Source organism: Phlebotomus argentipes, unplaced genomic scaffold (genome assembly GCF_947086385.1).
Source record: "Phlebotomus argentipes unplaced genomic scaffold, Phlebotomus argentipes genome assembly contig_32, whole genome shotgun sequence".
Classification (NCBI taxonomy): Eukaryota; Metazoa; Arthropoda; class Insecta; order Diptera; family Psychodidae; genus Phlebotomus; species Phlebotomus argentipes.
In genome coordinates this window covers 1,695,101-1,722,160 of record NW_026776187.1, presented here as the reverse complement: position 1 = coordinate 1,722,160, position 27,060 = coordinate 1,695,101, and the positions used below count along the sequence as shown (strand labels likewise).

Here is a 27,060-nt window from a genome sequence, read left to right as displayed (position 1 = left end):
TGTGAGTCCAAGAAAAGAAGAGCTTCTCATGTGCTTCACTCCATCATCTTTCGTCGTTGCCTTCTTCCAGGAACTCTGCAGTCTGTATTTGCTTTTATTTTCTCAATTTCATTCCTGTGGACTCTTCTAATGAAACACTGATATTCTGCCTCCTTTTTTTGTTGTTGTGTAAAATAAACTTTTGTGTGGAATTTTGCATTTTAATCCCAGTGCTGTTTATTCTCCTTTATCTCTTTGAAATTTGTGGTGGTCATCAATATTTTATCGTTTTCTCGTTTAGAGAGAGGGGGTTTTTTTTTAAATAAAAATTGGATCTTTTGTTTAGTTGCTTGGCACAGATATAGAAAAAGAAGGAGATCACGAGCCGGAATGGTTGCACAAAGTCCTTCGAGACACTGCGACAAAAATTCAGTTTGTGGTAGGAATAAAAGAAGAAATAGACGAAGTTGCGGAAAAGAGAAAAATGTGGAAAATTATGGTCATTGAACTTAATTTATGGAGTGTTGGAATTAGTGGCAATTTTCCACCCAAAGCATGTCATTACGTGTAGAGCGAGAGGAAAAAGTGTGGTGGAACGTTAGTTTTCAGGGGTAGTTGTACATTCAAGAGTGTGTGTGTGAGGTAAATTCCATTTGACAAGAGTTATCACAAAACTTTTTAATATTTCACCCAAGGAAACATTAATTACAATCTACTAATTACCATCGCAAAGTGTGCTAATGAACTTTTACTGCAATATTTTTTTGTGCATCTTTACAACACATTCAACCTCAATGCAGGGGTTAATTGTTGGTTTTCTCGTCTTTTCTTGCATTATACTTTGCTGGAAGCATTTAAAAAGTTTTGTCGAATTCAAACAGGGGATGTTTTTCATTCATTATACGAAATAATCCAATCTAGTGCAGAGAAAGAGAGTGAGAGAAACGTAATACGATAGAAAAAATATATAATCGAAAGTTCCGAGTGAAACATTAATATTAATTTCCTAAACGTTTGCCATATTTGCTTTTGCTTTTCCCGTCTTTCACTGGAAGTCTGGTTGTTTGTGGGGTAGAAATTGCAGGAAAAATTAGGGTAGTATTTCAAGGTGGCAGTCACAGAGCTCGTCATGTCGTTCCGGTATTCACATTCATTAAAACTTTAATCCTCAAAATATTGCTCCTAATAAATTTTGATCATGGCTTCAGATGAAATATGGGGTTGTTCCTGGTTGTCACTCATTTTGCCTATATCGTTGTTGTCCCTTGTGCTTATATTCTTCTTATAGACGTGGTCTCCTACTCGTGCCGCTAGAAAAGGGGACTTTTCTCTATTCTGCTCTAGTTTGTGTGCACTGAGAAGAATGCAGAGCAAAAATTACCATATATGAAAATACACTCCGAATGACTATTGTTGCCTGAAAAGCTCTCTCAAGTAAATCAAGTTGAGAATTTTTCATATGACTTTAAAGACTTCTGTGTCTCTCTCGTGAACAATTTGTCTTGATCATCTCAAATATGACCCCTCAAATTGCATTGAATAATTAGATTATATGTGAAATAATGTGTAAATAATGCGATGAGCGAGGGGGACGGAAGATGGTGTTATGTGAATTTGAGTGAGATGGTGAGTGAATGATGCTGAAAACTAGGGGTTCTCCCGTGTCAATGCACTGTGGATTAACAGCTTTATTGGGTGGCTTGTTCACTTCTCTCCTTCTCAAGAGCACAATGAATCTTTTGGCGATGAGTAGATGTGTGTATATTTAAGGAAAACTGGGGTTTCCCGCCAAAAAGACGGATGCTTCGGGAGGAGAGCGCATAGTGTGTGAGTGCGAGGAAAAAATGTGAGAGGACGCCAAGTTGAAAGATGCGTCGTATCCGTTTTTATTTATTTATACGTGCACATTAGATGTTGCGGGGCTCGCCATAAGGCAATGATGCTTTGGCTGAAAAAGGTGGAGAAGGAGGGAGGTGGAAGAGGAGGGGGGAGAAAAATTACATGTACTATTTTAGTCTATTTATTTATAACTTTGGAAATTCTTGACAATTCATGGGGGATCTCGCGAGTGAGAAAGACCCCCTCGATATTAGTTTTCTTGTGCGCCTTTTTCTTCCTCCTTGATGAATGTGAGTGTTTGTGTAGCTTTCCTTCCATAAATGCGCTTTGTTTTTATCTCTCTCTCCTCATGCACAGTTGGAATGTCTGGCATTCTTTCCCTTCCATCCTCCTTATGCGCGCCTATTTTCAACTCAATTTTCTTCTATATACGCACAATATATTTGAAAATGTTGTGCATTTTCACAATTTTTCTATAAATATATTCATAAATTTCTTTCTTCTTTCCTCAACCTCATCCTTCCTCCTCACAATTTTCCCGCTGTTTCACCCATCAGGCAGTTTCTTTTTGCCTACCACTCTGACGAGAGGGGAATGGTTAAAAAGACTGAGAGAAAATTCATGATGGGTGTTGAGAATATGAAGGGAAGATGTTTTGCACACGTCATGCGAGTAAGTGAGAGAGAGAGAGAGAGATTTTCTGTGAAATGTGTTGAATATTATGTATATATGGTGATATTTTCTATTTGCTAACGTCGCCGGAAGTGAAAATTCACATGGTGCAAGTTGAGTGAAATGAAGGAAAGTCAATCTTTTCAACAATGCATGTGAATGTGTCGAGAGATATTCCATATGACAGTGTCGCGCACAGTGTGTGACATTATTTCTTTTTGTCTCTGAAAAGTGAGCTGTATGGAGACAAAGTGCTCATAAGGTCATCTTCCTTAACCCCCCGGACGATCTCTTGAACTGGGTGTGAATGATTTTTATTTTGGGGAAGAAGACAGGAAGTGTATGATAATGACAGTGAATGAATTTCATCTTATCATCATTCGCGCTCTTTGCCTCAAATGTTGAATGATTACACTGAATGATTGTTAATGCATTGAGTGTTGAGAGAGAAAAAAAAAAGATATTCGACTGACCAGTGACTGTTGAGGCGCACAGAAGAGACTTGCGTATTGTTTTCTGTGCACTTCTGAAGCTCTTCTTATGGCTATAATTTGCATTTTGCAATATATGCACACACATTAATTGCTGTATAAGTGCCTGAGATGCAAGAGAATTGTGGTTGATTCGAAGGACAACTGCAAGAAGGACAAAAAGCGTCTTGATCTGCACTTCATCTCATGTCGTGATTTGTATTCCTTTCAATCATTCCTCGAGAATATTTTCTTGAAGGGCATATTCATGAGAAGTGCTGATGATAATGATGATTTGGCGTGATGACCTCCAAAGGCAAGACGCCGAAACGACGGGTGTGTTATAGAGGGAGGATGAATGGAGGAATGCATGTGAATAATTAAGTTGTGCACTTTTCAGTAGATAACAAGAGAGATGAGATTGTGTGCTAAGATGGTGTTAAAATCAAGTTTCCGCTTGCTGCTGTTTATTTGATGACTTTTAAAGTTTTTGGCAGAGAAAGTTCAGTTGACATTCCTGTGTGACGCCTCTGATGAAGTGATTTAATTTTTCTGTGGGATTCTTGAGGAATTCTAATGCAGTGCCAAATCGATGGTGAAATTCCAGGGTGTTGTGTGAGGATTATTGGGAAAATTCTCTAAACACTGCATTGCTAGTGGAAGTGCAGAATTTGAATTGGTGATCTTGAGGGAACGAGAGAGAATTCCATTGAATCTGAAGTGGCAGAGAATGGAGGAAGGATTCCAAGAAGCTCACAGTGCATCCTATTGCAGCTTCTGGGTGGAGAGGGGAGAGAGCATCCTCTCGGTGTGACAATTTGTTCGCATTATACTCGCCATCTCAGTCACACTCTGAGGAATTCTCATGGGACGTGCCATTGGACCATGTGTGTCTGTGGGTGAGAAGAACATGAAAAGAATGGTATGGAGAACGGTCGGCAAAAGAGTTCGATGGTCGATACGTAAAATTCCAAGACGATGCGACATAGTAGGTATAACAAGAAGACGATCTCTTTTGTATAAACAACACAGACACACACACATACACACACCCCGAGGAAGACTACATAAGAACTGCTTCATGAGAGTGTGGACTTTTATTAGAAAAGCAATGGAATGCAGAGAGTATTTTTCTTGAAGAACGAACTTGAGGTCCTTATAGGAATAAGAGTGAGGAGAGAGAAAGAGGATTTGAAAGCTGAAGAGAGAACATCATATCAGGTGATGAAAGAAAGCTTTCAATGATTTTTGCATTTAGAGTGGAAAAGTTAGAATGAAAAAGTGTGTTATTCAATAATCGGTTTAAAGGAAAGCTTTAGAAATACATATAACAATTGGACTGTATTATATAGATTGACGATAAAATTATGTTTTTTTTCTCATTAGAAGAAGTAAAATCATTAATTATTTTCGGAAGAATTTATTCTTTACTATCTCAGTGAGACTGAATGTCTCAATGAGTGTGCAAAATGCATTAAGCACGAGCTTTCTGTGTGTATATATCACGGAGATTCTCAAGTCGTAATCTTCAAGTAAAGTTCAATGATTTGGATCGTTGAAAACGCAATGAGGAGTAATTTAGAATCACTTGACGAGAAACTTGCCTTTGAACATGAGCACCTATGCGGGATTCAGAGAGGGGAGTTGGTCAAGTGTTATTGATTTGATATCAATTGGCACAATGAGGACATTTGTGGGAATCCTTCAGAAAGGATTGGAAGGCTTTTCACATGAGATGCTGCGCGCGGTGGGAAAGAAGAGGTGTGTGCTGACGGTGGAATGCATGGGATGATGTGTGCAAAGAGAGTTCGCAAGTCCCAAAGATTGGTTGTGCATGTGAAGGTTGAGGAATGCCTATGGTCATCTTTTTGGGTGGTTGGGAGGTGAGATAAGGTTGGTGGTAAGGTGGAATGTGGCGGCGTCGGCATTCTCTTGTGGTCATTTCTTCTCAGCCGCGACGACGATTCTTCCATAACGGTAATAATGTTGAAGAAGGAATTCTGGAATTTCGTTATGTTTTACCTGAGGATGGTGTGTACTATATAGCATAATGTTGTGTACATCACGCATTCCATGGGTGAGTGAGAGAGAAATGTGGCTCTCCGTTTCACAACCCCTCTCCCTCCCGCCCTCCTTGGGCATTTTCCCGCCATGGACATGTTGGATGCCGCGAGCTTAATATCTGTTCTTGTTTACTGTGTGTGCGCTTCTCAAACAGCGCTTGGCGTACGAAAGCTTCCCACTTGGATGCCGAAAGTCCCGTGTAGTCGTGCGTTTGGGGGCCTCTTGCACAACAGTCAACAATAACAACAACCTCACTGTACTCACAATAGATGATGATGAGAGATGCAATGAGATTTGGGATGGCTCGACGCTATTAAACGTCCCAAAAATGCCGTGAGTGCCTGTTTAGGAGGCACGAAAAGAGTTCCAATTGTGGGGGAGAGAGATGTTTAGGAGAGACTTGCTGCAGAGTAATTCTTAGATACATAATATGAATGTTTGTTTTTGGTACTTGAGGAATTTCTCTTTAACATGTTGTTCTCATTGTTGTCTTTTCTCCTCTACGCCACATCGTATCATAATAGCCTCCACTTTGAGAAACCTGACACACGAAATGCTATATCTGGGAAGAATCGGGTGGAGCAAGTACAAATTTTGGCGCCTAAATTTCTCTGAGAGTAAAGAAGAATCACAAATTTGATCTTAAAACGCGCAATTTTGCAAAATTTGCCACGCCCAAAGGTTGAAAAGTAAAAAAATTGCACCAAAGAATGGACATTTTTTTTCTCATGGTGGACTTTAAAAAGAAATTCTTCATGGTGGCACATTTGGAAAGTGTTTCAGGGGCCAGCACAAACAAGGAGATGAAATTGCGCCACTCATTCACGCATACACAAAATGCCCCGAAAAAAGTGTCTTGGGCATTGTTATCTTTTTGGTGGGACACACGGACCACATATGCACACATAATAATCTCTGAGGAAGAAAGTGTGCGTCTATTCGAGAGGCTTTTGCAAAATTCAGCATCGCAGACATACTATCACCTTGGAGAGGAAAAAAGTATGTGCGAACTTGAGAAAATACATGTGGAGTAGTTTTTTGGTGGTGGTGAAGTGGCTTCTTAGATAGGAGAAAGAGATGCTTGGCGAATAGGTGAAGAGGACGCAATGTGTGTGTGTGTGCTCGATTGCGCGCGCGTCTCTTTTTTCGGGTTCTTTAATTCGCGAATATCGCGACTTTGCATGACGGCCATTTTGAGGAGTTGTGATATTTGAAAAAGTTTTCTTTGTGTCTTTCCGGGGGCTTTTAGGCGAATATTCACAATTTTCGTGCAGAATTTTTCATTGAAAATATCATTTCCATCAAGTAACAAGAGTAAAATTTGTGAGCTTTCAACTTTTACAGAGAAGCTTTTCAAATGGGGTAAAAATTATAGTGAAAGCTCTGCTTAAATCATTTAAACCCTTTGAATTTCAGTTCCACATTATTGAAATGCAATAGAGAAAAAAAAATACAATCATGTTAAAGAAACTTAAAAGAAGCGTAATAAGAAAAGTAATCTAAGAATTACGAGCTCATATGAATTTTCAATGCAAAATTATTGAACTTTTGCATCTGAAATTGAAAATATTAACATAAAAAGTGAGTTAGAAACACACAAAAAATTATTAAGGTATTATTAGTCATTTAAAAAGTGAATAAGAAGTACTTTTTCTAATTTTTCTTTGAATTTCTGGAATGCTCTCACCTTCGGAATTGTGAATATTTCTCTCATGGAATATCTATTGTATTTTTCAAAGTAATTTAATATAATTCATAAAGTATCATTCTTTATGATAAATAGCAAAAATAGAAGTTATTTATTCAATTAAACGTATTACCCTCTTTCTGAATTGTGAATTCAATTGCTTTTTTATCATTTTCCTCTCGAATTTAAATAAAATAATGTATTTTTGTACCTTGAATCTTTATTTTAGGAATATTAATGGGAATTTCCTTATTAATTTGCGGTCTGTAATAATGGTATGAGCTTCTTTGATTTGCTGTGAGAATTATGAATTCTCGACATACTGTTATAAAATATATACATACAAATAAGGTTACGAGGAGGCAAAAGAGACGCTTTTGACCATTTAGCTGATGTGCATTTCAAACAGTTTTTTCGTTCTTGTGAGCTTTCATAAATGCGTTTTAGATGCCGACGAGGGTGGGTTTAATGATGAGTCTATTTTGGCGCGCGCGCGAGTCCCTATCTTGAAAGCTTCCCAACTCAATATACATATAGCGGTGTGAATCGAATACTAAATGATGAAATTTTCTTCCCTCTACGTATCCTGTCGGCATCTCCGTCATGTCTTTCCAAAAATACACGATGGTGAAGTGAGGAGAAGAGACTCTCACTCTTTATGCAATTTCATTCTCGAGATGAATGTCGAACTTACAGTTGAGGGAAAGATTGAAGATGAAAATTTCTCCCATTTTTTCCATGAATGCAAAGATATTTCTCAAACAGCGAGAGAGGCGCCGAGAGGAAGGAATCAGGGTGAAAATGGCAAATAGTTTGGGGAAAATACATATGAAATTGGCAAGAGGCGCGCAGTGCCTAGAGAGAAATACAAATAAAAGCAATTTGGATGCGCTACAATTGAGTTTTATAGCGTGGAAAACTCACTGTGTGCCGTTGAAAGAAAATGGCGAAATACATTAAATTATAATTATTATTTGAAAAGGGATTTTCTGACTGTTTTTACTCAGTTGTGAAAGTACATTCTGCTCCAACTCATTTATAAGTACTATTATTGTGTGTCTTGTCACAATTTCATTTGCTGCTGTTGAAATAATTAGATTTTTTTTGGCTTACTTGAGAGCTCAAAATAATGACAAGGATCTTCAATTTAATGATCATCGATAAAAGTTTATAGAATTTGCCTAATTTCATCGATAATGGGGCAAAAAGTTGTGTGTGTTTGTGGCAAAATAGAGTTTGAATCAACATTAATTTGTTGTAAAGCAAAAATGGGAGAAGTTTTGGTGAAGTTTGAGGAGAACAAATAAATGGGGGAAAAAAAGGAAAAGAGGATGGATGAAGAAATGAGTATGGATTTTTCAAACTCTCCTTTCGACTATCCTTTTGCTATTTTCTGCACACCAGTGGAGAAGTTTTCTCCACGAGAGGTAATATTGAGAGTTGGTCGTCTGGCAAAGAGTGGCCAGAATGTGCCTCGAGGGCGTTGCCGGTGAAATTTGTCAATTTGATGAGAAATCGTGAGATTGCATCCGGTGTTGGAAAATTGCTGGCGCACATAATTATTCAAGTAAAAGGGAGAAGCATTCATATTTCACTCTATTTTTCACAATTGACATAATTGAATTGGAAAAGTGCAGGAGAGAAAAATATTTATTGCCAATCTTTCGCACATCTCTTCTGTACGCCATTTGCGCGATGTTGTGAGTTGCGGGGATATATGTAAGAAAATGGCGGATTTCACTGTGTGTTCTCTTGCTAAATTGCTTTTCTAATGAATATTCACTATGATGTGGTGCGCCTCTTGCTGTTGAGGATTTGTGAATCCTTTTTCTCCAGTGGCTTTGCCTGTGGGTGTGGATATTTCATGGCGCTCTGCTCTGACATGATGGTTCATGGCCAAAATGCAATTTATTGTTAAGAGCTGTCCTTTTATGGTGACAATTCAATTTTCGCGATGGCTTATGGTGTGAGTACACGTGAAGATTGAAATGAAAGCGGCTTTTGTGGCCTGTGAAAGCAGAAGAGGACAGAAGAGAGATGATAATTAAATATTTTTAGTCAGGAAATTGGAGGGAATGAGAATTGAATAAGGAAATTTTAGCACAAGGACAAAATTGCAGTGAGAGGGAAAATGTCCACTTGTTTGCTAGTCCTGTTTTCCCGCCGAAAATGCCCAAGAGATATTCAACAAGAGTTAACCATTTGTAGGCGTTTCTCGCTGCGTGATCAGAAACCAATCAGAAGCTCGGTGATTGTTGGCTATCTCGTTTCTACGTGCCACTTTTTCTCAAGATCTCTCAGCACTCAATGGTATGTTTTCCTTATCTCACACGCACTGACACATGGACAGAAAATGTATCAAAAATTCTGGTGGTAGATGATTTTTATTTTTATTTCGCGAAAATGGTGAAAAATTTCGCAGAATTTGTGACTAGAGTCACAAATAGTTCTCACATCACGCCAAATATGAACAATTTAGCGCAGTGTTTCATCAGTGAGTGAGTCACTGAGCGTGAAAAAGATGATTTATCAGACAGACCACGTGGAAAAGTGTGGTCATAACCTAACATTTTGCAGCTTAAAATGATAATTGAGCCACAATGTGACGATATTTCCAAATTTTCATCAGCTATTTGCATTTGTGTGGCATCAATTGTGTGTCTAAAGTGTGCAAATTAGGCTCATATTCATTCTAATTAAGTCACTTATTTCCGCTTCATAATGCGCAATCTCTGCTGATCAGACGTTTGCGCGCTCACACAAGCTGTCTCCCTCTACAGAGTTCACTATCAAATACACTCGTATTAATAAGTTGTATGAGCGCAGAAAAAAAACACGAAAAGAGAATTTGTTAGCAATATTAAACAGTTTTATCGCTTAAAATCCAGGGAGACAAAGAAAAAAAAAGAGGCATAAGAGAAGTGTTGAAAAAGTGTGAAGAAGAGTGTTGTATATGGAAAAAAGTAGGGCACATTGTTTTAATTTACAGTATATTTGTGAGTACAAAGAGTAGAGAGAGAGGAGAGTGTATTGCGATGTAAAATTGTGACAAAAGTCATTTTTCAGATGCGAATCTAGCACTTTTTTCAGTTAATTCGCCCCAAAGTTGCTGTATATTTGTCAGCTCTTTTGAAGATATCTTTTTTTTCTCTTCCTATTCTGCTGGCACTGACTCCGTTGGTGATAAAGGAAAAAGATCTATTTTATTATTCAAGGCTGTGAATTTTGTGTGAATTTCCAATGGTGCAAATTGTGTGATAAATTATAGGTGATTTGAATTTTCGACGACCGGCAGTTGAGAGTCAGGGATTTTCTCGTAAGACTGGATTCTAGTGTGGATTTTGGGTGAAAATGCATTCTATCTAGATGGATGATGTTTGCCGGCCAAGTCCTTTTGCTTTTCTATAATGGTGTTGCCAGCGCTGAGGCGGTCGCAGAGAAATTCTGTGAAAATCCACGCTTTGACCACGCCGAGTGTGGCTTTGGGCATTATGGGGAACACGTGTAGTTTGTAGTGTTATTCGCACGTGGCATATTTAAGTTGACTAGTGGGAAAACATATAGTGTGTGGTTGATAGAAAATTTTTCGGTATTATACTTTTTCCGCCATCCCTCAATACATGTGCACTTATAGATTTTCATTTTGGTTTCATTCTCCTCGGCTTCTTTTTTCCTGCGTCGGAAGAATACACGCCTTGCGTGTGTGTTGGATTTGAGCAAATAGGTGTGAACGGGAGTTTGTGGTGTGAAGTTGGTGTATAGTTGTCTCTCTCTGTCGCCACCCGATGTTGCAACGATGAGGTGCGATTGTGTGCCGAAGTGTGTGTGTCCCTTTCGCACATATAGCACTGTCTTGCTCTGAGTTAACAATTTGGTTCTGTGAGTAGTGGAATAAAATCAGTTTTGTCTGATACACTGGTGGCATTAGAGGCGTCTCTTTTTTCAAATTGACTTTTGCCCGTGAGGTTATATTTGTGGCGCATTTTGCTGGAAAAAGCTCCCGAAAGCACCCCTATTGTGTGTAATTAGGACATGAAGGGTGAGGAGATGGCTGGAAACATGGTGGTGACTTGGTGGATGGTCAGTGGATCTGGCCTGAGCGGCAGCGCGACGGAAACTGTGAATAATGCTGCAGTGTGTGAAGGATCAATAAGTGCTTGCCAGCGGTGGTGGTATAAAATCCCATTTTGGGAACCATGGCCTCCGAGATGAAGCTCATCTGTTTCTGAGAAGTTGTGAACCACGATGTGGGTGTTCCATGAATTGGAGTCGTATCTCTTCTACTACTCATTCATCGCTGCTGTCTGAACACCGGGAGAGGTGTTCGTAGTCAATGGATTGATAATATATGATACAAGTGTGACTCTCTTCGACAGTGGAAATGTGAATCACTTTTTTTCCGAGGGAAAAAAAATGTCTGCATTGGATTTTCTTGGGCGCGCGTGTGGCCAAAATATTGAGTGTGAAGCAAAATTTGATGTGGAGAGATGATTGAAGGTTTTATATTTTTGCAATGCCCGGTAAATTGACACAGATGAAATTACGGGCGCGCGCGCTTCTGCCAATGGATTAATGACCCCAAAGTGACCGATTGAGAGATGGATTATCCAGAATTGACATGGCGACCAGAGGTGCGTATTAAGAATATTTTCCCTGAAGTACGGAAAAAAAGTAGAGTGTGATGTGTGTACACCGAAGATGGATACCCTCTTCCGTTTCTCTGTGTTTCTCAACTTCGTCGTAGACTTGGCACGGCAGTGGCCTCGTTAAGTGGGAAAAAAAAGCTACAAGAGAGCCCCTGAACTCCGAAAAAAATACCACACAGTCGCACTTTCTCACAAATTGTATCAAAAATGCGCTGATGTATGGGACAAAAGTGACGCACACCACTACAGTGATAGAGGTGGAATTAATTCCTGGAATTTTTGACTGATGCATAGCTAGGTTCTCCGAAGGAGGAATTCTTTTTCTTCCACACTGCTCCTGTTTCTCGAGTGGGACACCTACATTCTTTCTTTATTTTTTCAGATCATGCAACTCTGGTGTGAAGCGAATTGTCAATGTGTGTGCGTGATAGATAAATTCTCGGGCGATAAAGCCACACTATATGTGAATTTCCTTCGAAATGAAGTAGAACGAAAAAAAGAGGCCTGTGGCGCGGTGAGATTGAAGAAAAAATAGCGGGCAATTGTGTGTGCGTGAGTCCGTCTGCTTCTCTGGGGTGTATAGTTTTCTTTGCACATGGCGCTGACTGTGGGAAAGATGCGAGCGCGAGTGTGTGTTTGTAGGCGAGACGGCGATTATAGGCGCGCATGTGGTGTGAGGGAGAGAGCGATGTATGTTGAATTTTGTTTACACGACATACCTACCGCCATTTTGTTAAATTGCTGAACGGCGACTTCGCCGGATGAAGTTGAGGACACTTCTTTTTTTGTTCGTCTCATTGGCGCAAAAGGGCGGGAAAGTGCCATGACCGCGCGTCACGATGATCAAGTGATCTCTGGGTGAAGTTGGTAGCCTAGGTTGGGGAGCATAGACTATTTTCGGTGTGAGGACTTTTTTCGCAGGAGCTCAGAGGAAGTGATATTAATGCGGAATGGTGTGTTGGGTGGAGTGAAATGGAGGTACACACAGAAGTCATGAGATGGGTGTCTCTTTCTCGTGAAAAATGTAGGGGAAACGGTGTAGTCTAATAGGAGTCGCACATAGAGTTGTCTCATTTAGAGTTCAAATACCGGAAGTGGTATCTATAAGAAAAATACTGAACGTGTGTGCGTTGGCTGTGTTTGCCGATGGGAGCACAGCAAGAAATGTTGAGAGAGAGCGAGAGAGAGAGGGACTCGAAAAAACAACCATGATACCACGCTCACAGGGTGATAACACGAAATATTTCGTATATTTTCCTCACTTGAAGAGTTGGTAAATAAATTGAAAAGACGTGTGTTTATAGTGTGGAGAGAGAGTGCCTCGTGATGATTTATGGAGGTGAGTTGTGTATACGATTTGTTGAGCAGTCTTTGGTTGTTGGATTTTGATTCCCGCCAAAAATTGTTTGTAGTATGTAACCATCAATCAATGGGGAGAGAAACTTGTCTTCGGCAGTGTGCTATCTCGTTCTGGTGTTGTGTGTCACAGAACCCTGGAAAGTTGAAGACACTCCGCACGGTGTGGTCTGTGAGGCTAGAATGAGAGGTAGATGATGGAGTTATGCTATGTGTGACAGTCCTGTGCGACGCTGTAGGTACTCTATTGACGCATATAATGCCTGGGATGGTGTGTACATACATATTATAAAAATTCTATAAAGTTCATTTACCCCTTCACCATGGCGATTGAGAATCGCGCGCTGAAAATTCGCAATGAAGCCACCAGTCGTCGCGAGATCGCTTCTCACACTATCACCATCTCTGTTGCACTAGTGGCGGATGGTATGGTGGTGTCTCTGCGCTGTGGTGTTGTGACTTAGTGTGTGAGAGAGCGAGAGGTGCGGTGAGAGGTGAGCGGCGATACTCTGTCCAGCAGATTGTGTGGGAATTTTTGTGATGAGAGAGATCCTAAAAAAAAAAAACAAAGTTTCTTTGATATTTTATCTTGCTCATTCTTTCACTTTGTGTCTCCTCTTTTGGTGTTATTTTTACTTCCCAATATCAAGTATAATCTCAAGAGTTTTGAGGTGGTACTGTCATCTCTGTCGCTCGGCGGCGCATGAGTGAGACGGTGAGAGGTGAGAAAATGCGCGCGCAGCGAGAGAGGCGTCGATCGTGGAGAGAAGCACAACTACCATTCATGAAATTCATGTGTGGTATTGGGAAGGAGCGCGTGTTGTGTTCAAGTGGCAAATTAGTGTTGCCACATGAATGTCATTTTAGAACGTGTGGTGATATTATCATGAACACCGTGTGTGTTCACACTGTGGGGCTTTTTTCACTATTTATTTAATTTATTTGATAAAAATACGAGATAGCGCAAGTATTGCGAACCATTGAGAGGTGGCTCTCGCAACTTGTTGACGAGAGATATTTGACCACCAATGACCATGGAATTGGTCAAGTTGCGATTCAATCGATCGTGATCTGATGTGAATCTTTGCGTTGGGGGGAAAACAACTGAATATCACACACTAATTGATTATCAGATCCTGTTCAACAAGTATCTGTAATGTATGGAAAACTTCGGCAGATGTCTAACGGAATTGTCACAAGAAAGGCCTTCGTAATGTATACATTATTATTATTGTTATCACTTAACGTACTTTTCTGGGTGCAATTAACTCTCCAGAGCTTCTCGTTTTAAGCATAGCGTCTTGAATTTGACAAAAAAAACTCAGCTAGGATTTAATTCGGTCGAAACTTGAAATGTCACAAATGGCGCGCTTTTGAAAAGGATCATTGATGTGTGGCTTTTTGCTGGCTGACATCATAATGCGCTTCACATAAAATATGATACTTATGAATTGAAATGCTGGATACTACGGCGTGCGAGAGACACACACATGAGTGAATCTCTATGTGAATTGCGCGATGCTGTTGTATATATAAAAAATATGCCTCCAAATGGATATGCGAGAGTGTTGAAAGTGACTGAAATTGATGGTCAGACAAAAAGTGTTCAATGAAAATCCCCCCCAAATGGTGTGATGTCGTCGCTATGTTATCGACTTTTCATATCTATATCCATTCAATTTTTTCTGTTTGTCCTCTGACGCTTATAAATGTTTGGGATGGATAATTTGCGCGAGAAGAGGCAGAGAGAGAGAGAGAGAGAGCATTGACTGTTGGTGAAGTTTGACTAGAACTGCTGATATGGGCTGTTGGATTGGCGTGAAAGAAGAATTCGCGGAAAGTTTAATTTCCCACCCGAGAATGGACTTGTTCGACGCGCGCTCGTCGTTGATAGAGTTTGCAGTTTCACCTCTTTTGGAATGTCAACAATACAACAACACCAACAACAACAACAACAAGATGAGGCGAATTGGGAGGGAGTTTGTGGGTCTCCAGCAATGCATTTGGTGATTAATCCATTTTCTACACTCTGCAGTCGTTCCAAATTGACGACAATCATTGACGTCATCGATAATCTATTTGCTGGCCTATCTCTCGAGAGTGCGGAAGTTGAAGCATCGTCCGTGTGTCCGCTCGTGTGTACGTTGGGATTTAATAATAGAACATTTTCATGGGAGGAAATGGAGCGATTGTTTGGTATTTGGGTTTTCTGTTTGTATATGTGGTTTTTCATTGCGCGAGTGGAGGAGCTTTGGCTTTTTGATGAATTTTCGCGGAATTAATTAACCCATCAAATCATAATTTGTCGTCGTTGTGGTGGGTTTCTGTGGATGTGGAGGGGTTGTGAAATGGAATTTACGACGGACAATGCTGGATTGCCAGCAGATGACACGCGGTGAGAGAGAAGAGGGTCGTAATTCTAGGGTGTGTCACCATGTGAAGACTTCTCACTCCCTTTTTCTCACTGTGTAGCTCCGATTGCGTGTGTGTCGTGCTGTGTGAGTGTGTGTTTGAATGCGTCTGCAGCACTTCCGACCTCAGCAATGTCTCAACGACGGAAAGAATCAATCCATTTAGATTTTGTTCCAACCGTGGAACGCATGACGCGCATTCCGACACGAAAATGACTATAGTGTCTATGTTTTTGAGGCGATCATTGCCCTTGTGGCGTGGTCTCTTGGCGTACGCGATGAAGATGATGCGTGTAGGAATGGGTCGGTTGCCAACAGGCATCAGACGCCACGCATCCAAGATGGGATCTGTGTGTTCTTTGGCCAGGGCAAGAGCGAGAGGAAGAGAGAGAGAGAGAGAGAGATGTGTAAGGGCCCGCCGTGACAATTATCATCTCTTTTCTCATCTATAAATCACTTGTCATTTTGCATGACTTTAATTGAATTTGCCAAGTGCTTGGGGGCCCTCTTCATCACCCTCCCCAAGACGTGTGATGAGGGTTGGAACCAGGAGAAATCACTAACAGCACTCAATAGAGTATCTCCACTCACTTTGATTATAAATAAAGCTTGATGTATTTGACTTTTTTCTTCCAATTACTTTTGTGCACAGGGTGGGAATGAAAGAGCCTTTCCTCATTGAAAATGTCCCTGGAATAATTTCTATATTGGGATCTTAGCCGGAAATGCCCCGTGCTCTCCTATCTCTCTCTCTCTCTCGAGAGTGTGTGAGAGCGAGAGGGAGAGGAAAAAAAGGGAACCCGGAAGAAATACAATTGTGCGGACCTGCGCATTTTCTCAGTTAATGTGGAGAAGAGAAGAAAAAAAAAACTACCTATAGCGGCTTTTATGTATGTCGAGTGTGAGTGGAATTCTGGGAGCTTGATTGGAGCGGAAGTGGTGGAAGTATAAATAAATAAGGGTTATACTGAATATGTGTCTAACTTGGCATTTCTTGTCTCTTTTTCCTTTCAGAAATTTTTGGGACAGTCTCAAATTATTCCTTCAGAAGATATACGAAGAGGGACAAACGACGGATGGCTATGAATTGTTGCTCAAGCAGATCAGCGATATCAGCAGAAGTACAGGTGAGTGGAAAATTTTTCCTTTTTGCGCCACTGCTATTTGTCTTTCCTTCACCTTGTCTTTGGATGTCGCGAGTTGAATCAAAGTTTATGTATCGAATGGAAAAGTACGAGGAGAGGAGGGAGAGAGGGGATATTTATAGATTTTTTTCTTACCTTCCTTGAAGCCGTGTGTTTTTTTGTTATTGTGTTTCATTCCCATAAAATATTTGAGGGAAAGAGTTTCGTGGAGATTTAGTGAAAAAATATTTTAGAGACTTTCTTCGTGCAGGGAGAAAAGAACAGAGAGAGAGAGCGCGAGGAGAGGAGAGTACTTGGTGGCTTTCGGTTTATTATATTGGTTTGTTGTGTAAATTGACGGGCAGAGCAGTGCGTTGAACTTTGGGGCGCGCTCTTTTAGAGGTCTTCTTCGTTTGTACGATGTCGTGTCTTCGCATGTGTTGTGTGTATATAGCACAAAGTGTGCGCGCCAAGGAATATTGGGATGGATGGGTGGAAAGAGAGTGGCGCAAAGAGGTGGCGCAGATGCCCAAAAATGCGTATGACGCAATGAGAGTACACACTATGCGTACACTGTGTGTGATTCTTTCTCACCGCACGAAGAGAAGAATTCTTATTTAAATACCTCAACATCTTTTGGCCAATGCTTCTTCCCTCTCACTTCTGTTTTCGGCAATTCGCTTCTTTTTCTGTCTTCTCTCAGTCGCGCACGATTTGCAGGTTCGCGAGAGGGTCACAGTCTCTTTAAATGAATGACGACAGGCATTCCAGAGGTGAGAGAAAAGAGGATTTAAACCAGAGGAGGAGAGAAAAAACAGAGACTCCAACAAGAGAGACAGTACCAAATTAATGCGTATATTTTGGCTTAGGCCGAGAGTGAAATAATCGCGACGCAAATGATTGCTTTCAGTGGGTGGGAGAGATGGGGGCTTCTCTTTTGGGTGAATAAATTACAAAGCACACTGGCAAAAGGTGGGTGGGGTAGAATAGAAGAGTGTGCTGCAATGAAAGTCTCTCTCTCTCTCTCTCTCTCTCTTATTCGGCATTCTAATTAGAATTTCAATGGGATTTTCTCAAGACAGATGCTCGTGACACGTGAAAGAATGAAATTTGTCAGACTTTGTGTGTGCACAATTTTGAATGCAACTTTGTCACACGAGGAGAGCATTCTTTTGTCTTCGCCCACCCCACCCACGGCCTGGCACAATGGGAAATGGGAGAATTGTAGCGGATGTTGTGTGCCACGTTTTGATGATCCACATGACGTCATACGGTGTGTGTAAATGCGCTGTGCTGTGTGTGATGGAATGTGGATGAATCTCTTGCATACAGTGTTGTGTATTTTTTCCCTATGCGCAATGCCATCCGTTTCTGTTGTCTTTGGGTGTGCAAGAGATGAATACGGTCAGTTTAGATGGTCGGGGGGACGCTTAACGTGACGCGCGAGGAAGAGTCACTGATGTCTGTTGTGTGTGGTCAAATACGAGAAGCACGGAGAAGTTAACGGCTTCACGGTGCGAAGACTCTTGTGGATAGAAGAGATGTCAGGAATTTCGAACGCACCATCCAGCGTGTTTGTTTGTGTATTGGCTTTATCTGGTCAATGACAGTGATATGTATTTATCCCCTCTCTCTCTCTCTCTCTCTCTCTCTTTCTCGCTATTGAGATGCGGAAGATCACTCCATGTTTGATCCATATGCGAACATTACTGAAAATGTGCTAATCAAATTTGTGTGTTCTCCATTTATTGTGTGGATTTTTGCTTCCTCAAAGCACTTTGGAGTCGCGAGACGTGATCGAGTATTCAGTTCATCCAATGGAGACAGGTAGAAACTAGAATTGGCAGATATTCTTGGTTAATTCTAGAATAAAAAGAAAGAGAGGGAATTATTTGGGTTTTGCAGTAATTAGAGCGGAAAATGGGAAATGACGGTAAAGTGTTACAAAAAACAAGGTGTCTATTGTCATAAGGGGTTGGTGTTTCCTCAGTGTGTGAAATTTCAATGAAATATATAGTTAGTTTTTTTTTTCTTCTTCTAAAAATATGTTACCTGGAAATTGCATGTCAAGTTCTGAGAGTCAATTTTTGGAACTAAGCTCTCTTGGCGAAGACAATTTCCTCCGACGTCGTGTTGGCAACACAGAGTGGTTAATAATTTGGTAGTTTACACAGAGAGATTCACCTCTCACGATGATGAGAAAAGTTGGTCTCTGAAGACCTGAGATGGGCGGCGGGAGCGAAAGAGGGAGAGATTCATCAGAGTGGCAGGAACAATATGAGAGCACGTGCTTTTTTCACATTCATCATTGGAAAAGCTTCCATTTGCCTCTGTGACTTTTCGCAGGGTTCTGGAGGCGAAGGGTGTCGGAGGGAAAGTTGTCAAAGGAATATTCCATTGACAGGGACATATTGTGTGGATGATTGGCCAGAAAATGGGACAGAGTGGGTGGATTTTTCCTCAATATATATTGTGGGGGATGATGACTTCAGACACTCAATAGGAGAGAAAAGCGAGAGAAAAAATGTTGTTTTGTATATGAATGGGGTTTTGGATTGAAGGGTGGATTTTGAATTTGAGTGGAGCAGAAGAGAGAAATACACTTGGCTGGCGAGAAGGTGGGAAGAAAAAGAAAGGAGAGACGAAAGACAAGATGAAGGAAATGTCATCGACTCCGTTGTGTTGGCGTGAAAAGCTTTGGAGGGTGGAAAATGGCTCGATAGGGTTTCTCAGTGGCCTCAAAAATTCAAGTCATTCAATTGAGTCACGTCCCTGCGGAAGGGTGGCGACGTCATCGCAACCTCTCGCAAGGGTTGAATTTTCATATTAGAAAAGCTGTGGGAAGAGTGCAAAAAGTCTCACGGCTTGTCTTATCACCATCATCGGCGTCTTTTCTCACCTAAAGTACTTTTTATTGCCATGTTCTCTCTTCCATCAAGATTCTACCACCTCTTTTGTATTTCCTACCTCCTTTGCATGTCTTCCAATCAGATAGCGGAGAGTGCATTTGAGTTATTAAATTGCACATGAAGGGAATTATTATTGAAAAATTGTAATTTTCCTCCTATTTATCATACATTATATCAGAGGTATGAAATAATAATCATGAATGAACAATTGACTTGCAATAATGTTCTGCATTTTCATCATCATCTCCACGCCAACAATATTCTATATATATATATACGTATATAATATGCAATGTTTGATATTGAGGTACAAAGTATTAAATTTGATCTTGGTGTATTTGTGCTTATTCGCGTTTTTTCCCCCCATTTGCTCTTTTCTCTTTCTCACACACTGTTGTTAACCTGCAATGTTATGGCGCTGTAAGTAAATAATAATGTGCCAAGCAACGGTTCATTCATGCTTGATTTCGATGACGTAGAACCATCCATAATCATTATGATTGTATATTACAAATTTTATTTATCTCTTGTATGTTATGTGCAGAAGTAGGGAAGAGCATTAATTCATGTAGTAGAGAAGAAGAAGAAGAAGAGAGTACAAATTAAATATTTTGTGGTTTTGTGCGAAAAAAGGTCTTCGGAATGGTGGTTTATGTGTTGTTTTCATCGAGATTTTTCATCTTCCTTCAGTTGTACATAAATTTATATGTACGTTTTCATTCATACTCTCTCGAGCCTTTAAATACACCAAGAGAACAATTCCATGTGCCGAATGATAATGGCAGGAAATCACATCAAATGTGTCGGAAATGCAGTGTTTTTTTCTTTATTCCTTTTGGCCTTTACCAGTCAGTCCCTGGCCAAACCCTAAGAAGAGTGTCTATGATGTCCGCGAAGAAACGAGTCATTGACCTAGCATTTTATTTGACTGTCCGATTGTGAAGGTCAGAGTTGAGCTCCACTTAATTATGGATTAATTTAACTTGACTCAGTGAAGATTTTTATTTGTGATATTGAGCACAACTGTGTTGTTGGTCTATTTGTCTTCTCTCCCTCAATTAAGATATTTGGGAATTTTTCATGGCACACAAAAGAAGAGAGGAGAAGAAAAGAAAAAAAAGAGAGAAGAATCATCTCTTAAGTAATTTCCTTATCTGATTTTTCTCCCTTCTACAATATTCTTCTGAGTTTTTGGGAGGAAGAATAAAAGCGAGAAAAAGTTGTCAATTAATTTACTCTTCGTCTTTTCGGCAGCACAGTTTGATGATTGTGACCCGAAAGGAGGGTGGGAACGGTGAGAGATTTGAGACTTCGGCGAATTTTTGCTGAATGGAAAATTGGCGACTGTGTTGTTGTGTTTATTAATTTAAATTTGAAATTTATTGGCAGATATTTAGTGGAATTCCTGCTATTCACATAAATTTAGTAAGAGAGAAATCCCACCACCAACTGGGCGATTTTTCTCGTCAAATTCACGGGAAGAGAGCGAAGCTGTGGGGTTTAGAGAGGAAGAAATTTTGAGGGAGATGGTGTTGCATTTAAAGTGTGTGAGAATAAGCGAGAGAAGAGAATGATTCTCACAATATAATATTTGAAAACGTACATATAAATGAAATTTACATAAATTCTTGTTCATCAGCATTCCGTTGTTTTATTTCTCACATTTTTTTTCGGTCGCCTTTTCTCTTTTATACCATCACTGAACTGAAATACATTTGAGTGGATGCTCGCTTGAGGAGGAGCAGCAGCCAAAGAGACACATAGTATGGAGGAGAAAAGATAGAAGAGGAGGAATGATGTTGAAGAAGAGGAGAGAAGGAATGATGAGAGATGTATTTATTTATTTGCTGTATTATTTTGGAAGTGTTAAAGCACGGGAAAAAAGTTTCTTTTTTCCCCTCTGTCAGCATGTTAAAGAAGGTGGAATCAAGAGCCGAAAAAAGTGTGCGTAGAAAACAAAAAGAAAAATGGAATTTTTATTCGCAAGAGCGCCAATTTCAAAAGGAGTGTAGCCAATGAAGCACACAGTAAGGGACAAAATGTCCTGATGTACATATTTTATATGAACTGAAACCTACACAGTTGAGATATTATATTTAGAGATTGTTCTTCTGTTTCTTTTTCCTTTAAATTGGTGTCCAGTGATGTTTGGTGATGATGCGAGACTTATGGTGATGATTATGATTAAAAAGAATAAGATGAGAGCGCATGAGAGAAGGAAAAAAAGAAAGAATCATGCTGTGATGATATACAAGGTGATTTTCGAATATCTCTTTTTGTGACTGGGATATTTAATGAAAATTTATCTTTAACAATATTTATGATATTGATATAAAATACTCTGTCTCAATGGCAATATGGTGAGATATGTAGTTCTCAGAGGGGATTCCCGCGGGACTTGAGGAATTTTAGCGCTATTTTTCCGTGCATCAGCATTTTGCTTTCGGTGTAGAATATACATATTGTGTTTCTTCAGATAAATAGTGTGGCTTTTTGAAGATTTTTTCCCGTATCTTCTCTCTTTCTTTTCTCGTTTTTTTTGGTACAATCTCAAAACACTCGTCATGTTGTTTATTTTCAGCGGCAAAATGGGCCAATTGTGTGAATTTCTTATCAGTAGTAGAAAAAGTAGATCATTTTCAAGTTGTGTGATTTTCATGAGTACATTGAGTGCTGAATCTGCATGCGATTTGACTTGTCGCCTAAATTGGTGATGTTGGAGTTTTAAGTAAAGAAGAGTACAAGAGTGTATGTTCTACTTCATGAGTAGTTATTGTCGAGAGACGAAGAGCGCATTCTTAGTGGGCAAAATCATGATTATTTTCCGTGAACTGCAATTAAGTTGTTCTCGTGTAGATGAGAAAAGATCCTCACATTTTCTATGTGACGCGAGATGAGAGCATGCCTCAGAGTCGTTTTTTTCCTCCACCGTCAGCATGTTATGAAGAGGTCAAAGGGGGGTGGTTGGAAATTGTACAGTGAAGACGGCGATGAAGTGGAAGAGAGAAAAGTCGATGGAATGTCATCGTCTCACGGCGTGGAATTATAATGTGCGGAATTCTTCACAATTCGCTGATAATTTGCATAAAGAAGCGGTGGCTCTTTTAACAGTTATAACTTACGTCTGGTGTGTAATTTAATGTATATAATTTCTCCTACATATTCACCACAAGTATTTTCCTCGTTTCAGAGTAATTTGTAATATATTTATATACACAACATTGTAATAGGTTATGAATGATTTGTTTGGCATTTGACAATTAGAATTTTATGTGGCATTTGTATGACAATTGTTGGTCTCTCAATCTGGTCTCTTACCTTGTTTCCTTTTCAAGTGCAATGGCAAGAATTCCATCATCTCTCTTTTGTAGGAAGAGAGAATGACGTGAAGTGAGTGAGAAAATTAAAATAGCGGGAATTTCTTTTCTCCATTTAAATAACATTCAATGCACGCACGCGCGATCTTTTTGTACATTACAACGAAATAAAATAAAAAAAAACGTGTTGTATTGCAAATTTTATCCAGCAGAATGCGGAATATGACATATATTTTTCTACAATGTAACTCAAATAAAGTGGCTACAATGTAGTAAAAAATCACATCCACTGAGCCGGTGCGTGTGCGGCATTCCGCGAAGTTGATGTTAGGAGGAAAATTGCAAGTAAGCGAGCAATTTGTCGTGCTGAAGTTGGGGGGAATGAGAGACAGAGTGAGAGAGAGAGAAAGATTTTCTAGTCAAGAGCTTCTGCGAGACGACGTGGTGCGATTTTCGAGTATTAATAGTGTTTGTTGGAAGTCGAATGACGATTGAAGGTAATTATTAGACTTTGGGAAATTTTAGAGAAATTCACGCGGACACACAGACAGAAAATATTCGCGAGACTCTTTTTGAGGTTCGTCGTCGCGACGAAATGAAGTGTCATTCACATTTCATTTCGTGAACATGCTATATTTCGCATATTCACACTGTCCATGAAACTGGTGTTTTAATATTCCGCTCGTTGGGAATTTCGCAAAAGCGCGTCAGTCTTGAGATGGGCGATATTTCAGAAAATCTCACATTTGTAGAGGCTTTCTTTGTAGGTTTTTTTTTTTCTTCTTCCTCTTTTCTTCATTGTCTGTTCTTATGCGAGAGAGAAATTTGGTAATTTGTAATTGACTCTACGTGTGCAAATTTTCAGTGACACGGAAAGTTTGTCGACGGTGTTAAAAGTGCCAACCTCACCCAATAATGAGTCAAACACGTTGAGCTTTTTCGGTTCTCATCAATCATGTTAATGTGCGAAAATGAAGACTGTATGGCGACAAATGGTGTGACGGGGGAAAAAAGTAAGATGAATTTGTGATGAAAAGTTTCTCACGATTTTTCACTGCTCTTTAATTGGAATCACTGCTGTATATAATTCATCTAATTTGATTCCTTAATAAAGCATCAGTCATGTGAAAATTACATACACATTAATTGTTTTATATGTGTATTTAATTGGCTCGTTCTATAAAATTTCAATTTACAAATTAAGTGATGTGCATCGAAATTGGAAAATTCTTGCACTATATTCTGTGCACGATTACCGACAGGGCGCGTGTGTGCGCGCAGAGTTTTGTGAGTTGGTGATTAAATGGCAACAGAGAGACACCACCAAAGTGAGTGTGAGAAGAAATTCAAGCAACAAATCGAGAATGGCATCATCAGACGCAGAGACAAACTCTGTGTGTGCTCCTCAGTCGTCTCTCCTTTCTCAATTTATCGTCATTCTTTCTTCAATCTCACCACTTGGCGCGCGTCTCCCTCTTTCTGCGTTTTCGTCTGGCCGCCAATGATGATGCCCAAGTCATCCTCAGACATTTCTAGACACACTAAATCTTCCATCGCGTCTCACACATCCAACACTCTCGGGGTTCTTGAGATGAAAATCCCCACATATGCGTCTCACTTTCTTTCTCATCATCTCGCCACCACTCCGCACTCGTGAGAGATCCGATTTGGTTGTTGGCAATTGTGCCAATTTCTTTTTCTTGTGCACACCCAAAGCAAACTCGCAGAATGCTCAATATTTTTGCTTCTCTTTTTCTGTATGTCTTCCTTCGCTCAACCACTAAAGTTGAACGCCAGACTCAATCGTCCAGACACTCGATGTATTTTTATCGAAAATATTCGTCTCTTCTAACCTCCTTTTCAACCGAGTCACACGCATAAAGAGGCGATAGATGAGAATGTGTCTTCTCTCTGTCCAAGGAGAAAGTTCTAATTTGTCTGTGGAAAATGCGACAGAACGACATGCAGCAGTAATATTGCAAAAATTTCACTATACTCAAATGGATATAGAGCAAGGAGGGAGGGAAAAAAGAGTCCTTCGACTGTGTAAATATAGAATGTAAATTGAGATTGAGGTGTTTCTCAATGAGAGAGAAGGAAGCCTTTAAATACATTGTGAAAATTTGACAATGTGCAAAGTTGTGGAGTTTGCAAGCCCGAGGGATTAAGGAAATTCCCATAACTTTTCCTCCTGTGTATTACCGCGTCCTTAAGAGCTTGCGGGGGTGGAGGAGATTGAGAATATATTTTATGCTATTTGTCGGTGATGTTTTGCATATATTGACCGGTTGGGAGTTTGGGAGAAAAAAAAGGAGTGATTGAGAAAGCTCGTTAGTGTGCGCATTTGATTAGTGTTTGCGTGCCCTACACACGAACGCCCACGCCCTTTCAATTGTGGGCCCCATGTGGTGCAAATTGTTGGCGTTGGCTGTGTGTCTCAAGTGGGGCGCGCTCGCAAGTCAATGAAATGCGCATAGAGTGGTAGAGAGTGGCTCTACAACGAGAGGTTGAAAAGTGGGGCGAAAGCCGCCAATGCACACGTCTCGGGTCTCGTCGCGTAAAATGAAAAGTGCATTTCATTCACAGAAATATACTCGACGATCATTGCGATTATAGGAGAGTCTCTCGCAGCGTCATATCATTTACACTGGACGATCGACTGATGTGGCGATGTGTGAGAAAAGAGACTCTGTATCATTTTCTCGTGGGGGGAGAATATTATTTTGAGGTGAATAGGAAAAAGAGGAACTTGATGACTTGTTGGTGGTGTGGTAGAGATTTTTCTCTCGCTCAATATGCGGTTTTGTTCACGATTTATCTCCTCTTTAGGAGTCTCTTTAGATGCTTCGCGGGATGATTTATTTGTCTCATTTTCTACATTGTTTCTCTCATTTATTTTTGCCGACTCTAGTTTTGCTGGGAATATTGTGTCGCCAAGACTTAACCCATTACACTTCTCTCACTTCTTTCCGATTTGAAGCTTGAGGGAGTTGTGATTGGAATGTTTTCTAATCGAGAGCGTAATCACAGCTTACAACACGTTCTACACTGATGATTATTCGTGTGACATGACAGCAGCGCAGTCAATGGAATTCCCTAACAATTCTGACGAGAAAACATGCAGAAGATCACACACACACACAGTAACACCCACAAATAAGTCAAAATATGAGCATAATCTGTGACGTATTTGACTTTAATGAGCTTATAAAAGTTTTGATAACTTTCTTTACACAGAAATTGACTGTGACTTGTACTAAAACTTTATATATATAAATGTATGTGAAACTTGAGAAAACTTTCTCACGGGATTTTCTCCAGACTTTGCAGTTACTTAAATTTTTTATCACAATCCCGTGGATGGCGACATTTATCTCAACTCCTCTGCACACTGTGGGTGAAGTCAATGGCAATTGAACATGTGCGATCACGAGAAGTGTGTGCCTCGAGGGTTAATTGTGAATGACTGAGAGGAAGTTGAGTAATGCTGAAAATATTTCAGTTGTTTCATTTTTTTCCATTCCCCTCCCTTTTTTTACATCTCTGATTCATGCACAGAGTGTCAAATTCACTTTTCACGAGAAATCCATTGCAAATGCCTGGTTTTTTCTCTCCTCATATTTGTACACTCAGAGAAATCCAATCAATGGGGAGCTCGTGGCATATTTTGTGTTGGGAGTATAATGTTTTTTTGTCGCTATTTTGCTGTATCTGTTGTAAAGTGAGTGGGTGAAAAATGTGCAACAAGAGATGAAGTTATATTGATGAATGAGAGTGGATGAGTGGGTGGAGAAGTGAATGTTATTATTACATACTGGAAGCTATTGGAGAATATTTTGTTACATTTCTTGCGAGAGTTAATAACGAGGGAGAAAAAGAGAGTGAATTGTGTTGTTTTTCTTATTCTCAAATTTCATGAGTTGGATTAAAAGTGAGTTTTTTTTTTCAAAGTGCGAGATGAGAAGAGAGAGAAAAAGGCTGCGTAACATGAAGATAGGCCCCTTAAAGTATGCCCAAGAGCAAAAATATGTGTAGAGAGTGTTTTAGCGTCAAGTGAATCTAAAAATCTACAAACGAGATTGTGGCGGAAAAAAGAAGAAACGGTCGTGTAGTTTATTTTCCCACGCTTTGGTCGCCAACGAACAAGAGAAAAATGTGTGTATATCAAAAGGCAATGTACATTCTATGCTACATTACTATAAATATGTGTGGAAAAGTAATGAATGACTATGTGGGGGATATACAGCATAAAATGGTGTAAAAGTGTGTAAAAGACTTTGTGAATTTTCTGTGGGCTTTTTACCTCTTTTATCTCATTCTCTCTCTCACTCTGCCTCTTTCCAAATAGAACACATTTATTTGTGACAGCAAAAGTGAGTGAATTAAATTGGGTTGGTTGACTTTTGTGAATGGCTGAATGGCGTTTTTCTATCATATTTTTTAAACGTTTCACCTTTTTACCGATCAGTGGGATTGGGATTATATATATTTGGTCTTCTCTTTTCACGTATTGCAATGTGAAGCGACAGGAGAGACAAAGAGACCAGAGAGAGAATGTTTATTGAAACCTAATCAAATAACCACAA

The 27,060-nt window shown here is 39.9% G+C and overlaps 1 protein-coding gene across 2 annotated transcripts in view; it reads left to right on the top strand.

Moving 5' to 3' along the window:
• Positions 1–27,060, top strand: part of LOC132264104 (uncharacterized) — a 63,599-nt gene that overhangs the window by 20,023 nt on the left and 16,516 nt on the right. For both annotated transcript variants that reach the window (XM_059764182.1, XM_059764181.1), the window contains one exon: positions 16,139–16,251. In XM_059764182.1, the coding sequence (XP_059620165.1) occupies positions 16,139–16,251 (113 nt within the window). The remainder of the gene's footprint in view (positions 1–16,138; positions 16,252–27,060) is intronic.